The 16,209-nt window shown below is 38.7% G+C and overlaps 2 protein-coding genes across 2 annotated transcripts in view; one reads left to right on the plus strand and one right to left on the minus strand.

Annotated features, from left to right (window-relative positions):
- Window positions 1–14,508, minus strand: part of AAGAB (alpha and gamma adaptin binding protein) — a 41,689-nt gene extending 27,181 nt beyond the window's left edge. The window contains exon 1 of the mRNA XM_003784453.3: window positions 14,329–14,508. Coding sequence (XP_003784501.1) covers window positions 14,329–14,401 — 73 coding nt within the window. The 5' untranslated portion in view covers window positions 14,402–14,508. The remainder of the gene's footprint in view (window positions 1–14,328) is intronic.
- A 159-nt stretch (window positions 14,509–14,667) lies between these two features.
- The window catches only part of LOC105886476 (IQ domain-containing protein H-like), a 71,764-nt gene continuing 70,222 nt past the window's right edge, over window positions 14,668–16,209 (plus strand). The window contains exon 1 of the mRNA XM_012801833.1: window positions 14,668–14,718. Within this exon, the coding sequence (XP_012657287.1) occupies window positions 14,668–14,718 (51 nt within the window). The remainder of the gene's footprint in view (window positions 14,719–16,209) is intronic.

The raw sequence follows: 16,209 nt of genomic DNA on the forward strand, positions 1-16,209 counted from the left end.
AATAAATATATATAGATATAGTCATAGAGTCATTGAAGCATTTTGACACATTATGTCATACAGTATTTGGAAGTGGAAAAGGCATTAGAAATTGTCCTAACCCAAACTCCTATCTCTCACCCCCATGTCACCAACCTCCATTTTAAACAAAAATGGCAAATGAGCTTACAGAAGTAAAAAGACTAATAGGCTTATTGAAGAATACAAAGTAAATGGTCCCAACTGCTGTTTAACACATACTAAGATGAACACATACAACCCATACTCACAATTAGCAGGACACTGAAAACTAGAAGGTAGATTTTAGATTCCAGAGCTAAGATTATATGTTCAGAAATCTGCCATCAATTTTTGCTCAACATAAAGATATGGGAAAATTACTTAGTCCAAAAGACCACTAAGAATAATATGTAATAATCTATTAACATAATATGCATGTGTGTGTGGGCATATACATGCATGCATTCTTTTTGTTGGTAATGTTTCATTACCTGGTTATTAGGACGAAGTGGTCTTCTGAAAAATGAAAACCACCTTTTTAACAAAAAATTAAATTTAAGGTAAACTTAAGGTTTTATCTATATAAAAGGAAGATCATAAAACTCCCCCCCCCACCTTTTTCTTACCCCAGGGTATCATTCTGTCACCTGGGCAAGTACACAGTGGCACAGCACATTCACAGCTCCCTGGAACCTTCAAATCCTGGGAACAAGTGATCCTCCTCCCTCAGCTTCCTGAATAGCTGGGATACAGATACCCACCATCAGACCCAGCCTGATTTGACTCTTTTTTTTTTTTTAAGGGAGGAAACACAAAGAATAAGAGGAATGAATTCACTCATTGTGAAGGGGCAAGGTTCAAGGGCAAAGAGACTAATACTCCAATCACTGCCACAATCAGTTCCTTGTTATTTCCTAAACTGGCTGTAGAGTTAAAAGCTAGAATCAAATTTTGGTTATTGCTTTTTTCAAATCAGTGTCTTCAACCAACAAGAAAAAATAAAATCAATTAAATGGCATATAATTACTGACTACAATTTAGCTTTGAATCCACTGAGGGATCATTTTATTAATATTTAGAATACAAAAGAACAAACTAATGTTTATTACACAGAACTCTTAGGATTTCAATTTTATACTGCCTTTGATTTTTAAATGATTAAGATATTTACTTAGCACACAGAAAGAAGCTATCTCCTTTCTCTAAACCTACATAGGAATAGAACCAATAAGTTGTGGCAATGAATTTCACATTTCAATGTTTTAAAGTTGGCGGGTTTTGTTTTGTTTTTTAATTCTCTGTGCTTCCTTAAACAAGCTGATAGCTCAATTTACTTATCAGGGTTTTCTTTGTTTTGTTTTTAACATTTTATGTCTAATCAGATACTTTCTGTGAGGCCACATATGGACTTTATTATCACAGCTGTGCCATATTAAATCTAAAGAGAGAATATTGAAGGCTGTCTTGTTCTTATCATCAATATCATAATGTAGAGTTTAATTTAAAAAATGTAAATGTCTACACTAAATATAGCTTTCCTCCCTCCTCTTTTCTATTTGGCTTCAAATGCTTAACAAGTTTATTCTTTTCCAAATTAAAACAAAATGGCTCAAATGCTTACATGCACGGCTATGAGTTTCTAGTGATCAGCTAATATAATTCACTCATTTCACGGATAAGAAAATTGAGGTCCAGGCTCGGCGCCTATAGCTCAACCGGCTAAGGCGCCAGCCACATACACCTAAGGTGGCAGGTTCGAATCCCCAGCCTGGACCCGCCAAACAACAATGACGGCTTCAACCAAAAAAATAGCCGGGCGTTGTGGCGGGCGCCTGTGGTCCCAGCTACTTGGGAGGCAGAGGCAGGAGACTCTCTTGAGCCCAGGAGTTGGAGGTTGCTGTGAGCTGTAATGCCACGGCACTCTGCCCAGGGGGACAGCTTGAGGCTCTGTCTCAAAAAAAAAAAAAAAAAGAAAGAAAATTGAGGCCCAGAAAAAAAATCAGCCACTTGCCTAACAGGAACAGAGCCCCAGACTGAATTCAGGTCACCAGCATTCTTTGCTACCACGTTGTGATGTTATGATAATTAGCATCCGAACTACATCACACTCAAGCCTCTAAGTCACAAGCCAAACTAACCTACAGACCTAAAGTATTCTCTGTCTTTTTAGAAACACCAAAAATAATAGCAAGAATGAGGGCACCATTATAAATGGACCTGCAGCACAGTTAACCCATCAGAAAACCATGGCATTTGGGTATTTCTGTGTCAAAGGTGAGTCACAGTGATAATGAGAGGGTTTGGGGGTGGGGTTTTGTTTGTTTTGGCCAGGCAGACTTCCAAGAAGAACATGTAATACTTTCCTTTCTTTGCCCTTCATTAAACTGCATTTTTACATAACCAACTCTGATATGCACAAATAAAACGAAGAGCAGCTTTGCTCTCCTCCTGGTAGATGTCAGCCAGGCTCACTCACATTGTCGGCAGCCACCTGGTGGAGCTGTAATACATCACTTTTTAAAGAGACAAACACTGGGTGATTAATTGCCAGGTCTGTTACAAACTTGGTTTCACAACTTAAGATAGTTAATTTGTAGTGCTTTTGGAAGTCAAATGTCAACCTAGTTCCAGTAGCAAGTATAAACCTTCCTTCAATTTTAAGTGCAAATATAAACCTCTTTCCCTATTTCAGAAACTGTTTTTTACATAGTCATCAATTCTCCAGTAACTACTGTTTACTTTTTCACTTTCTTGGCAAACTTACTTCCTCTGTAATTCCACATGACAAGTTATTGAAAAGGAAGATTCAAGAGATTTGAAGAAAGCTGCATGCCAAGACATTTCAGCTTCACAGGCCAACGTCTCCCTTTCCCCTTGTCCAGCTTTGCACTGCCCCCCTGTCAACCCTAATGTTCCTTCCCTCTGAGAAAGTGTATGGGTGGCAGGCAATCCAATCAAAGAGAGGCAGCTAGATTTCTATGGTTCACAATCAGTATGAGATAATACTCTCCTTTGCATGAATTAGGAAGCAGAATGAAGTTCAAGGTAAACTCCACAAATACTCATTTTTATATACCCATACACACATACACATGCATTCATGCCCAAAACTCTTACCTTACCCTCTCACTTAGCCACCTCAGCCAAAAAAGACAAAGTCAGTATATTCCAAACTAGGTACACTGATACTGTTCTGGCTTTTTCTATCCCCTTCAGTAGTAGGACAACAAAGTACACATTTAATACCAGTAGAATTAATGGGTAATTAACAAATCATGACATTCTTTGTGGAGAAAAATTGTTCAAGCCAGGCATGGTGGCTCATGCCTACATGTAATTCTAATACTCTGGGAGGCCAAGATGGGTGGATTGCTTGACCTCAGGAGTTCGAGACTAGCCTGAGCAAGAGCAAGACCTCGCCTCTACTAAAAACAGAAAAACAAGCCAAGCATTGTGCCAGGCCTCTGTAGTCCCAGCTATCCAGGAGTTTGAGGTTGTTGTGAGCTATGACACCAGCGCACTCTACACAGGGCAACAGAGTGAGTCTCTGTCTCAAAAAAGAAAAGTTGTTCAGCAGTTAAATCATATTTTCTATGCCCTTAAGCAAGCGATAGCTACCACCTTAAAGCAAGGTAATCCTTCCAGAAGCCAGCACTCTTCTGAGAATGCAAAATTGGTTTTTATTTTTTCTCATAAAATGAAACTATTGTTACAGACAGACATTACACTTCTTACCCCAGACACAAGTGTCTTTCATAGTATCCACTCTACTGGAGTTCCTTTCCCTCTCATTTTTGAAGGGAATGCTAACTAGAACAGAGTAGAGAAACTAAAATAGAGACAACACAGACCCGGGGTCTGAGAGACCTGCATTTGAACTCTGGCCCTTTTGCAAGGCCTTGGGCAGATTAACCTGTCTGTGTCTCATTTCCTTACCTGCAAATGGTATAAAAATATTCCTCAAATGGCTTCTTAATTACATGAAACAATACAGAAGCAAGCACTGACACTGGGCACAGAGTCGGCTCTCAGTTAATATTTATTTCCTTCTTCCCAGTTCAGTGTTTCCCATTTGCAACAGCTCCTGACAACGGTAGGTTATAGACACACTGAAGAGAGTTGATGAGAAGCTTCACAATCAGGAAAGCACCACCATCTCTTTAAGCTGCTCTAGAGCCTCACTTCCACTTCTGACCACTCCCTAAAATATGCCTTCTCAAATTTTTCTTTTCCATTGTTAAGGCATATACTGAGACAGAAGAGAAAGTAATTAGGAAAATTATAGGAGGCAGCAGTCTGATGTCAGCTGAAAGGAAAAGTAGCCATTATAAAATAAAAGAACTGAGCAAAATAAGATTTGGGAACAAATATGAAATTCAGAGTTTTCATTAACCATCAAGATAAAAGAGAGACCTTTAAAAATCATAAAAGGTCCATACTGTTGCAACTAGTTACAATTTCTAAGCCAGGATGTCATGAGAATGTCATATAAGTGGGGTACTGCTCTGTCAAACACTTCCTAGTATTTCCTAACAGATTGTTCCTTAAGTACTATGAGCAAGATCTTACCACCTCAGTGTAAAGGGTCTTTGTAGCCTACATGGCATTTAAAGGTTAACATCAATGTTGGAACTTTAAACAGACAAATGTCAGGAAATATTAATATCTGGGATTCCCAGATTAATCACACCCAAGCCTCCTGGTGCAAGAATATACAACGTTGTTCTCGCTCACCTTTTCTCTTCCATGAGAGGGACCCACTTTCTCTTTTGAAAAAATAACAGAATAAGCAATGTTTGTTTTAGTCTTATGTGACCAATCACTGGAGCTACTAAGTAGCTGAAAGAAGAAAAACTGAATTGAGTTAAAGCAACATACCATTGCTTTAACAACCAGCACAAAGATTCTTGTTTGCTTACAATACTTAATTACCTCTCCCGACACACCCCCTTTCTCTGGTCACACTCTAATAACTTCTCACTTCTACATGCTCTGGGGCTTATATCACAGTGGAAAAGTTTTAAAAATTGAAGCAGAGGAAATCCAACCCAGTTCTCTTCCACTTCATCAAACTTACTTTCTCCCAGGAGTCATCTGGAATTGGACACCACAGCTTCATCTTAAAATAACTGGGGTAGGTGCAAGGATGCATTGTCTCTGCTTGCCTAGAGGATCTCACAATGCGGTCAGAGGCAAACGTACACAAAAACATAAAGAAGCTGGCAAGAAGGGGAGACAGAACATGAAATGTTTTGAAGGCCAGGCAGGAACCATCAATATGCTAGTTTTATACACTGCATGCAAAGACAACTTTGCAATCCTAGTGGCACAGCTGATGGACAATTCCCACCCATAGTTTGTGGGGGAGGAGACGTCTTTGAATTCCATTACTAGCTCTAAATATACTTCTAAAGCAGTGTTTCTCTACAGGAATGTGATTTTTCCTCCAGGGACATATGTCAACTTCTGAAGACATTTTGGTTGTTAAAGGAAGGAGAAGCTACTGGCATCTAGTGAACAGAGGCCAACAATACTGCACAGGAAAGCCCCATGCAACAAAGCATGACCAGGTCCAAGATGGCAACCGTACTGAAGTTGGGAAACTTAGTACTAAAGCAAAGAAACTTTATGGTAAAATTAACTATATTCATAAAACAAAAATTATGGAATGTAAAGTTAGTTTTTCTCAAAGAGCTGAAACTAGTCATTGTAGCCAAAGGCTTCATAACTTCCCCCACCAGATGCAAATGTTTTCCATACACACATGAGAAATCTCTTAATTATACATTTTTTTTGGCAAATTAATCTTAGATACTTTAAAAAAATCTATAAATGGCAGTTTTATATAAGAAAGAAAGTATACGCCTAAACAGGACAAATATGGCATGAAAATAATTTTTATATTCAAATAATAGTTTTACACAAAAAAATCAATGTCAAGTAATAAAACTTTACAAGGAATGTTAATGTCTGCTCAGGATGACAATGATATCTGCAGCAGATACTAATTTACTCTGAAAAAGACAAACATATCTGAGATAAATTAACCAAAACAGAATACTTTAATAAAGAACATGTATTTGTAACTCTTATACTCAAATATAAAAAGAAACACTTGGCCCATTAGAAATTATCATAAAGCTAAAAGATCCAAAGTCCCAGCATCCAAAGTCTTTCAAGAAGAGCAAAATCATTATTGGGCAGTGATGGATCAAGGAAAACAAAAACAATGATAAATGGACTTCATCAAAATTAAAAAATGTTCTGTTTCAAGAGACATCATCAAGAAAACCAAAAACTAAGCCAAAGAATGGAATATGTGGTCTGACAACTAAGTTTGCAAACTCATCCTAGAAAAAATACTATATATCTCATTGCTGAGTACTTTGAAGTACTCCCCTTGGGAAGCTACACAGCGATGCCAGGGCCTAGTTCACCCTTCAAAACAATTTTGGAACTCTTTTTCTGGAATGGCCATCATGTTACCCTTGATGTCCTGAATGTCATCAAAATGTCTCCTTTTCAACATTTCCTTTATCTCTGGGTAAAGAAAAGAGTCATTGGGGGCCAGATCAGGTGAGTATAGAGGGTGTTCCAATACAGTTATTTGTTTACACACTAAAAACTCCCTCCCAGACAGTGCCATGTGAACTGGTGCATTGTTGTGATGAAAGAGCCAGGAGTTGTGGGGAAAAAAGTTCAGGTCATTTTCATCTTTTTCATGCACCCATTTTAGCACTTCTAAATAGTAAACCTGGTTAACGGTTTGCCCAGTGGGTATAAATTCATAATGGATAATCCCTCTGAAAGCAAAAAAAGGTTACCAACATCATTTTGACTCTTGATTTGGACTGACAGAACTTTGGGGTCAAGGAGAATTGGGTGAATTCCATTGTATACTTTGACACTGTTTCAAAGTCATATGGTATACCTATGCTTTTCTTCATGAGTGATAATAAGGCCTAAAACATGGCCTTGCCTCTCTAAAATGTCTTGGTGACCTTCAACTCTCCCTTGCTTTTGTTCATAGGTGAGCTCCTTTGGGACCATTTTTGCACATACCTTTCTCATGCCAAGATTTTCAGTTAATTTGATAGAGGGATGGTAAATGGGGGGACCACAGCTATGGAACATATTGCAAGGGTACAAGTCAAATCTATCAAGAATAGAACATAAATGTCTTAACACAATAATTAAGTAAATGAGGTGAAAGCTATGTTGATTAGTTTGATGTAAGCAGTCCAAATTGTATAAAAAAACAACACACTGTACCCCACAAATGCATAAATGTATTCATGATCTATGTGACTTAATAAAAAGAAAAGAAATTCACATATTCAAAGGCAAAAAAAAACAAAGATTTTCAGTTAAGATTTACCTAATTGTTTGTCTACTGATGTTTACTTGGGCTCCTATATTTTTCACAGTCAGCCAATAATTTTGACACACAATTTGTCAAATTTTTGCAGTGTTTTTTCTCAGTTCTACTCATTACGGGCCACCCTGACCGCTCTTCATCAGTGATCCTTTCTCTCCCCTCAGAAAAAATGTTTAATCCATTTGTACACTGCCGTTTTCTTCACGGCATTATCTCCCTCTTGGATTAACATGCTCCTGATTTCACTTCCACTCTTGCCAAGTTTAGCAAGAAATTTAATGTTTGTTCATTGCTCTAATCCAAGCTCCCACATTCTCTCAGACAGCATACAAAACATGCAACAATAATGAACACCATTCAGCAAGACCCTGCCACACATTGATATGAACACAGCTGAGAGACACTGATATATCAAGGTGATGAAACCTTACCAAGCTGTTTGTACAGTGCTGCCAACACAAGTGCATGGTGCCAGGTTTAGGAACTTAATTATCAGACCTCATATATTGATAAGGAACTTGTAATAAAGAGCTCATTCATTAATAAAAAGACAAAAAAAGAATTTAAAAGTAGACAAAAAGATTGGGATAGACATTTAACCAAAGACATAATAAATGGACTATATGCGCAAGAATGGATTCTAAACATCATTAGTCATTAAGGAAATGCAAATCAAAACTACAATGAGACACTACTTTATACCAACTAGAACGGCCATAATCAAAAATATAGACAATAACAAGTGTGGTCAAAAATGTGGAGAAACTGGAACCCTCCTACAATGCAGATAGGAATGTAAATGGTACAGCCACTTTGGAAAATGGTTTGGCAGTTTCTTAAAATACTAAACACAAACTTAGCATATGACCCAGCAATTTTACTCCTAGTCATCTACCCAAGAAAAATGAAAACATATGTTCACATGAAAACTTGTACAAGAATGTTTCTAACAGCCTTATTCACAATACCCAAAAGGTAGAAACAACTCCATATCCCTTAACTAATGAATGAATAAATAAAATGTGGTACATAAAATGTGGTACATCCATGCAATGAAATACAAAGCACAGGTTACAATACAAATGGACTCAAAAAAATTATGCTAAGTGAAAGAAGCTGGACAAAAGACCGCCTATTATACGATTCCAGTTATATAAAATGTCCAGAAAAGGCAAATCTATAAAGACATAGAGTACACCAGTGGCTATCTAGAGTGTGGTGGGAATGAGACATGACTACAAATTGGCACAAGATTCCTTCTGGGATGATAGAAATGTTCTAAAATCAGACTATAATGATAATTGCATAAACCTATAAACACATTAAAAATCACTTAATATACATTTAAAATAGGTAGATTTTATAGTATTTCAACTATGCCCCAAAAAGGTGCAAAAAAAAAATCATGGAAGCTGGGAGATAATGCCCTCATTTTATTGAAGAGGTCAGTGACTGAGGCATATAATGGTCTTAGGTCAGTGGTTCTTAACCTGTGGGTCGCGATCCACAGGAACTGTATTAAAGAGCCAGGGCATTAGAAAGGTTGAGAACCACTGTCTTAGGTACTTAGAACAATGAATGGCACTTGGTAAATATTTGTGGAATGAAGTTAATGTGTTGAAAGTCAGACAACTAAGGAGACGATAACACTTAGTGCTCAACACACAATTTCTTTCCCACAAAAAAATTCTGCACAACCCTAAAAGAATTCAGACAGAATGGCAACTGTTATATCAGCATCACAGTGCTGTTTATTTCCAAATGATCACACATTTTCCTGCTCTGAGCAGACTGATTTTTATCCAAGTATGGTGATACTTTTCTCCACTTCTATGTAGAACCAGCTGTTAGGTAAATCTGTATGGAAAATTAAACCCTAAATAGGTTGTTACTGAAGCTAAAACTTCATAAAGACTCCCAGAGTTTCACAACTGTCCTGGCCCATCTTAACCTATGCCAATCTTGCTTCCTGAATAAGGATATATTATTAGAGATGTATTTGTGGTACCTATGTGTGCTGCGTCCAGTGTTATATCTAGGTTATTCTTACTAGACAAATTTAAAGTTTCATACTTTAACCTTATAAAAAGTGATTTTATATCAGATTTCATTATTTACTAAGTGTCATTATTTGTTGAGGAATTATACAGGACAAAAGGCAACAAGTTATTTAAATGAAGTGACCACTGTATACTTTCCAGCTGTCTTTACCTTTTGTCACACTAAAACAAGCAGTTAAATGGCCCAGAAATAAAGGTTTGAGTCTAGACATGCTCAAAGTCTTCCAGGATGATACAATACTGTCTGTATCTTATGTGGCTTTGTGTAACATGAGCTGGTGTATAATCCTGCTCCACTGGTATTTCTCCTCCTACTTATGGGTATGCCATTTAATGAAAAGACAACACCTTATAATTATTTCGCTCTCTGAACAATAGATAAAAGATTAAAATTTCACACAAAAAGTCAAATTCTCAATGGACACAGGGGCTCAAGCTTGTAATCCCAACACTTTGAGAGGCCAAGTTGGGAGGATCATTTGAGGTCAGCAGTTCAAGACAAGTCTGAGCAACACAGTAAGACACCCTCCATACACACGCACCGGTCTCTGCCATCCCTACTAAAAAAAAGCCAAATGCTGTATTCCACAACTAGGGAAACAAACTGGATGCCAACAGAGGCATTCTCCTAAGGCTCCAACTACCAAGGCAGAATAAAGTAAGCTTAAACTTATTTTGAAAGCCATAAATGTTCTCATTGTAGTAGTAAAATCATCTATTGCATTGTCTCCTATCCCTCCCTTCACTTTGAATACATATAGTTCTGGTTGCCAAAAGCTGATCATATTTTACATGTATAGAAGAGCTAGGATTGAATCTTGGCTTCCCAACTTTTATGAACTAAACAACTTTGGGATACCACCACTTCTCTGAACTTTAATTTCACACACAAACACAGAAGAACATAATGTGGACATGTTGCTTAAGTCCCTTTGGGTCTAGAGAGAATATAAACCTGTATTTAAGCTTTCCCTCCTCCTTAGATTGATGACTTAGTATCCATCTTTTAATAAATGTAAAAATCTTAAGTCTTCTTCCAATGTTAATTGAAAATTTTTAAATATATTAAATATAATAGCTAAATACAAATTGGTTCCTCTATTCCCATCACCAGTTGGAATCACCACTTTAGTCTGACCACCTAACTGAATGAATCACTCTTGTGGTAACTACTCTACGTCCTTGTGGTAGATCCTGCTGGCCCAATATTTCATCCTTTAAAGAAAATAAAGACTTGGAAATATAAAATCCAATCAAAGGCAGAGCCCTCATACCACAACAAAATAAGCAACTTTGCCTAAGCAAAAATTAGTTATTCCAAGAGTAGACCAAAAGGCTCCACTCAGAATACCTCAAGCAGAAAAATGCAAAATTGACAACAGATGTATGTATCCCTACTTTGTTACAAAGCAGTACTATAGCCTCTACCTTTAAAATAAGAATGTGTTCCTTAGTAAATCACCTTAAGGTCTTTTCTAAGGTTAAAAGTCTGACAGACCTAGAAACTAACTCCCAGTCTTGCAAAAGAATGCACGTTTTCCAAAGAAGCAGGTCAGAAATGATGGCTGGCTTTGCCTGTGTAATTCTCCAATGCCTAGTTTACATTGTATAATTGGTTTTTGGCTTTGCAATTTCAGAAAACTGAGGACTAGAGGATTGTTTCTATAGGTAAATGCATCTGAATTCCAAACACAGAATGTTAAATTTTCTACTCCACAAGTCAAGTGTCTAACTGCAACATTAAAATGAGGTTTGATTCTTAAGTGTTCCAAAACTAAACACAGAAAAAATCAAGAGTGCTAGAGTCAAGTTAAGACACACTATATAATCTTAAATAAAAATAAGTAATTAACACAGTAACATAGAACTTTACATCTAGAAGGGATGTTAGAGATCATCTGAAACAACCTTATATTTTTAATGTTAATACTATATCGTAGGAGTGACTTACATAAATGTCCCTTCTTTGAGCTCTCTCAATTGAGAAAATAAAAATCTAGACATTGGTAAAGACTATAAGGCACGCACAAAGCCCTTTTTAATATATATTTAATATTACATAGATTAAATAATGCTTTAACATAGGTCTTCTGGCAACAATTTCTTTCCCCTTTCCATTTGAAATTAAGACTTCAACATCCCAAATGGCAATGTGAGCACATTTTAAAACCTTTAAGAGATTAATCTTCTCTTCATTTCCTACACCAATGCTATCACCTTAAATTTAAATAGTTATTAACTGCTAAGGAATCCCAACATTTCATTCATATATTCATTCTCATCCACGTAAATCCTGAATTTGAACATAGGCTCTAGCACTTACTACCTAAGCACTAGTTTCTTCATCTATAAAATGGATACAATTTGCCTTCACAAGGATATAAGAACTAAATTAAATGATGCGAAAACATGTTTGGGCAGAGTACCGATACACATATAAATGCTTATTGTGACTATAAGCTCTCCAAATTCCTACATTCCACTAAAAGAAAGAACTTTGCCCCAGATAATCTAGATGTTTGTTCAGATGTAGAAACGAATGGGACTACAGTTGCTGAGGTGGCATCAGGGGCATCCAACCTCAGCCCACTGACCACATGCAGATCATGCAAGAAATTTTTTGTTTATCTGTGGTGGCAGATATTAAGAATATTATGCACGGACCTTTTTTTTGCTCATCAGCTTTTATTAGTGTTTGTTTATTTAATGTGTGGCCCATGACAACTCTTCTTCTTTCAATGTGTGGCAGAGAAGAAAAAAGGTTGGACATTTCTGCAACCAAACAAGTCTCAAGGGCTTTTTCTATCTGAAGTTCCTTCTAGGGAAGGGAGGAGTAAGGTGTTTAAACTTACATATCTACATTTTAATATTTTCAAAGGGGAGCACATACTTTCACTACATTTCTCTCCAGGGTAGGAATAGTACCTAAATCATCATTCCAGCTTGCATAACTAGAATAGAGACCAGCTCTGTTTTTTTGTTCTGTTTTACTTTGTTTTGTTTTGTTTTTGGAGACAGAATCTCACCCCAATACCCTGGGCAGAGTGCCATGGTGTCATCATAACTCACGGCAACCTCAAATCCTTGGGCTTAAGAGATCCTCTTGCCTAAGCATCCTATAGGTGCCCGCCACAACACCCAGATAATTTTTCTGTTTTTAGTAGACACAGGGTCTTGCTCTTGCTCAGGCTGGTCTTGAACTCCTAAGTTCAAGCAATATACCTGCCTTGGCCTCTCAGAGTGCTAGGATTACAGGTGTGAGCCTGTAATTGGCATTATTGGAGGTAAAATTGTATTTGAAAGGACTCTCATATATCACTAATGGGAATCCAAATGTATAAGTCTTTTGGAATGTTAAATACACCAAGAATTTTTAAGAATCTTTAGCAAATTCTGGTATATTCCCTACATGAATACAGGATAGAAACAAATTTTTGATAAATATTGGGATTAAACATATATATTAGTATACGATACCAGGACAAAAATTATATATGCAATAATTTCTTTCTTAAAAATTATGCATTGGGAAAAAAGGGTGGGAGGATATGCATAGAAATGTTAGCAGTATTTGTGTTTGGGTTATGAAATTATCTGTGCCTGACATCATCTTTTCTCCATATGCTCAATTTTACTTAATGAGTATGCACTAGTTTTACACTGAAACAATTTTTAAAAAGGAAGGAAGGAAATGGGAAGGAATATTGCTTAGAGGTAAGGAAATGGCATAATTAGATTAATTAGTTAACATTTAGCAAGTGGTATAATTAAACTTTTATCCTAGCAAGGAACTTTCCAAGTGATCACAAATGATAAATCATAGGATATTTGTGTATTAGGGACACCTTGCTTAATCCTGTCATTTCACAGGTGTAAAAAAGAAATTGTAATTGTATAATGCTTCACAGTTTATACAAAGTGCTTTCAAAATATCTTGTCACCTGTCTTTCAAACAATCCTGTGAGATAGGTTCATATGCCTCATTTTAAGGATCAGGAAACAGGGCTAGAGAGATTGTAATAACAATACCTATCATTTCTCGAATGTTTACTATGTGCCAGCTTCTGAGTCAGGCACAATCCTGTGAAAATAATCCCCATTTTACAGACAGAAAAACTTAAGGGCAGAGGTTAAGTGACTTGCCTGTGATCATACAACTAACAGTCACTGCTCTGATTCTAAGCCATACTTTTAAAATAGGAGTCCTGAGTTATATATGTATAATTTAACTTCCCAGGGCCCTTAAGTGGTACAGTTGTTCTATGACCCAGTCTGCTGTTCTTTCTACTGTATTGGACTCGTTGTCTAAGGTTTCTCATAAGACTTACTTAGCTTGGCAGCCACTAGGAAGATCCAAAAGCAGAAACACTAAGCCCAGGAATACCCCAAAACTAATGTTGGCAGAACACGCACACCTCAGCAGAAAGGAAGTTCATGAATAACTGCAGAGTGGAGGGGACAAGGCTAATAAGTTTTATACACAGCGGGGGTAGCCAAGAATTCACAGAAAACATACCCTCTACCTCAGCAGCAGGAATGTCAAGAAAAAATCTTAACATTAACGATTCCAGCACCTTACACTCGCCTAACTCGGCCCTCATTGAGATGAACCAGAGGACCCTTAGTTCATCTCCACGGACCCTCGCAACAACCTGTGAGCTGAGGTGAGCAGGGCTCAGCGTCACTTTGCCTAGGAAGCCTAAAGTAATGCAGAGGTAGAGCCGGTGGGCAGAAACGCAGACACCAGGGGAGACTAGGCACTTCCACGGAGTGAAGAGGTGCCCGGTGCCCGAGGCGGGGACAAGGCCTAGAGAAAGGCCGCGGTCCTGGAGCTGTCTCCCTCCGTGGCTCAGGGGCTTTGGAGGTCGGCCCAGGCGCCTCGCTACTCACGTTGGACCAGCCGGTCTCCGGTGAAGGTAGAGGAGCAGCTGGTAACCAGCGCACAGGGAACACCCGCAGCCATAGCGGCCCCCGAGAGCCGGTTCCGTCAGGGAGCCGCTTCCGCCTTGGGCGGCACCACGGCCGCCGGCGCGAGGGGGAGACGCGCCGGGGAGGGCGTGTTATCCGAATGGCCCGGCCGCCGAGCCCGCTCTCATCCTCCCTTCCGCTCCTAGAGTGGAACAGGCCGCGCCGAGCGTGGCGTTGCCATGGGGACCAGCGCCCAGTCGGGAGGATAAAGTAGCGGGAGGCAGCGCCTCCGCCGGGAGGTGGCCTCGCCCGGCCCTCGTCATGACCGAGGAGACTGAGAGCTACGATCCTGTTGGCTCCATCTTAATCCAGGTGGGAAACGGGCCTCCTCGGCCCTGCCCAGCCTCTACACGCCCAGGGGAGGCCCAGCGCCCGGACTGACTCGGGTCCCCGCACTTGGGGCGCTGCCCTCAGACTGCCTCCAACACTCCCCAAAGCGCCCACCGCGACCTCCGCACGGGCCTGACACTCTCCCGGTGCTTTACGCTGCACCTTGCGCACCAGAAGCCCAACCATTCTGCCTCTGACGTAACTCTTAAAATTGTTCACGTCGGAACACTGAGGCACCATTTAAAAAACGTTATATTCTAGAAAATTTGAACCCATGACTCAGAGAAGTGGAGAGACAAAGCAGACACGTGAGAGGAGATAAGAAATGTGGGGAGAAATTGAAATAATGTGAACTGCTTTTTCTTAGGCACGCCAATTTTTGGATCTACATGTCCCTTAAACACACAGAAAAATGCTTTTAAGGTAACTTGGATTGCAAATCAAGTTACGTTTTGCATATAGAAACGTGACAAATTTTGAAACTCAGAGAAAAAACTTTCTGACCTAAGGGAAAAAACTGAGGAAGTCTTGACTTCCTCAGTATAACTCAGTTTGTAACAGTTATAGTCCTCAGATTTTTCTAAAATGTTTAGGGTACTTTGTTTCTTAATATTTACAAATGGCAGCTCTAATGTTTCCACATATACTATCACTTTTAACTTTTACATATAGCCCCATCTGACTAAGGCTTGAGGTAACTTGCCTAAGGTCGTTCTATCAGTGCTTTAACTGAGTGGGTCTGAATTAGGCTTCACTCTTCAAAGGCATCTTACTTTTTCCGTGGAATTTTTTTTATTATTGTTTGGAATTCATTGAGTGTACAAAGAATTAGGTTATGCTGATTACATTTGTCAGGTAAAGTCCACCTTATGCTGTGTCCCACCCCAACAGATGTACCATACACCTTGACCTCCATCCCCTTCCAGCTTTTCCTTTCCCGGCTACCTCATTCCCCTACCCACCCCTCCTATTAGATCATCTACTGACTTCATATTAGAATTGCGGACATTGGATTCTTGCTTCTCCATTCTTGTGATGCTTTAACAAGATTGTGTTCTAACTCTATCCAGGTTAACACAAAAGATGGAAAGTCTCCATCTTTTTTAAGGGTCTGTCATTATTTTGATTGCTTACCTCCTATCTGGGAGAGAATTCCCTAAATCCACATTTTCCCAAATATAAGCTCCTAAAGTCATCAACTTCATAGGCTTCCCCTTTATGAATTATGCTTAAATCTTATCTTTTGTCATCCTCTCTCTCACTCTCATCCTGCAATGTGTTTAGCCAAAATGCAAAGTCTGAGCAAATAGTCTCCACAAGACTGCCCCTCACTTCAACACCAGCTGCAAGTTCAGGACTCCCTAGAACCATCTTCACTTCAGACCATCGTGTTACAAATTTAGGATCCCCATGACTATTCACTAGAGTAACTCAAAACACAGAAGATGTGTTTTATGCTTACAGTTACGGTTT

This window comes from Otolemur garnettii, unplaced genomic scaffold, assembly GCF_000181295.1.
Source record: "Otolemur garnettii isolate 467f Iridium unplaced genomic scaffold, OtoGar3 scaffold00011, whole genome shotgun sequence".
In the NCBI taxonomy this organism is placed as follows: Eukaryota; Metazoa; Chordata; class Mammalia; order Primates; family Galagidae; genus Otolemur; species Otolemur garnettii.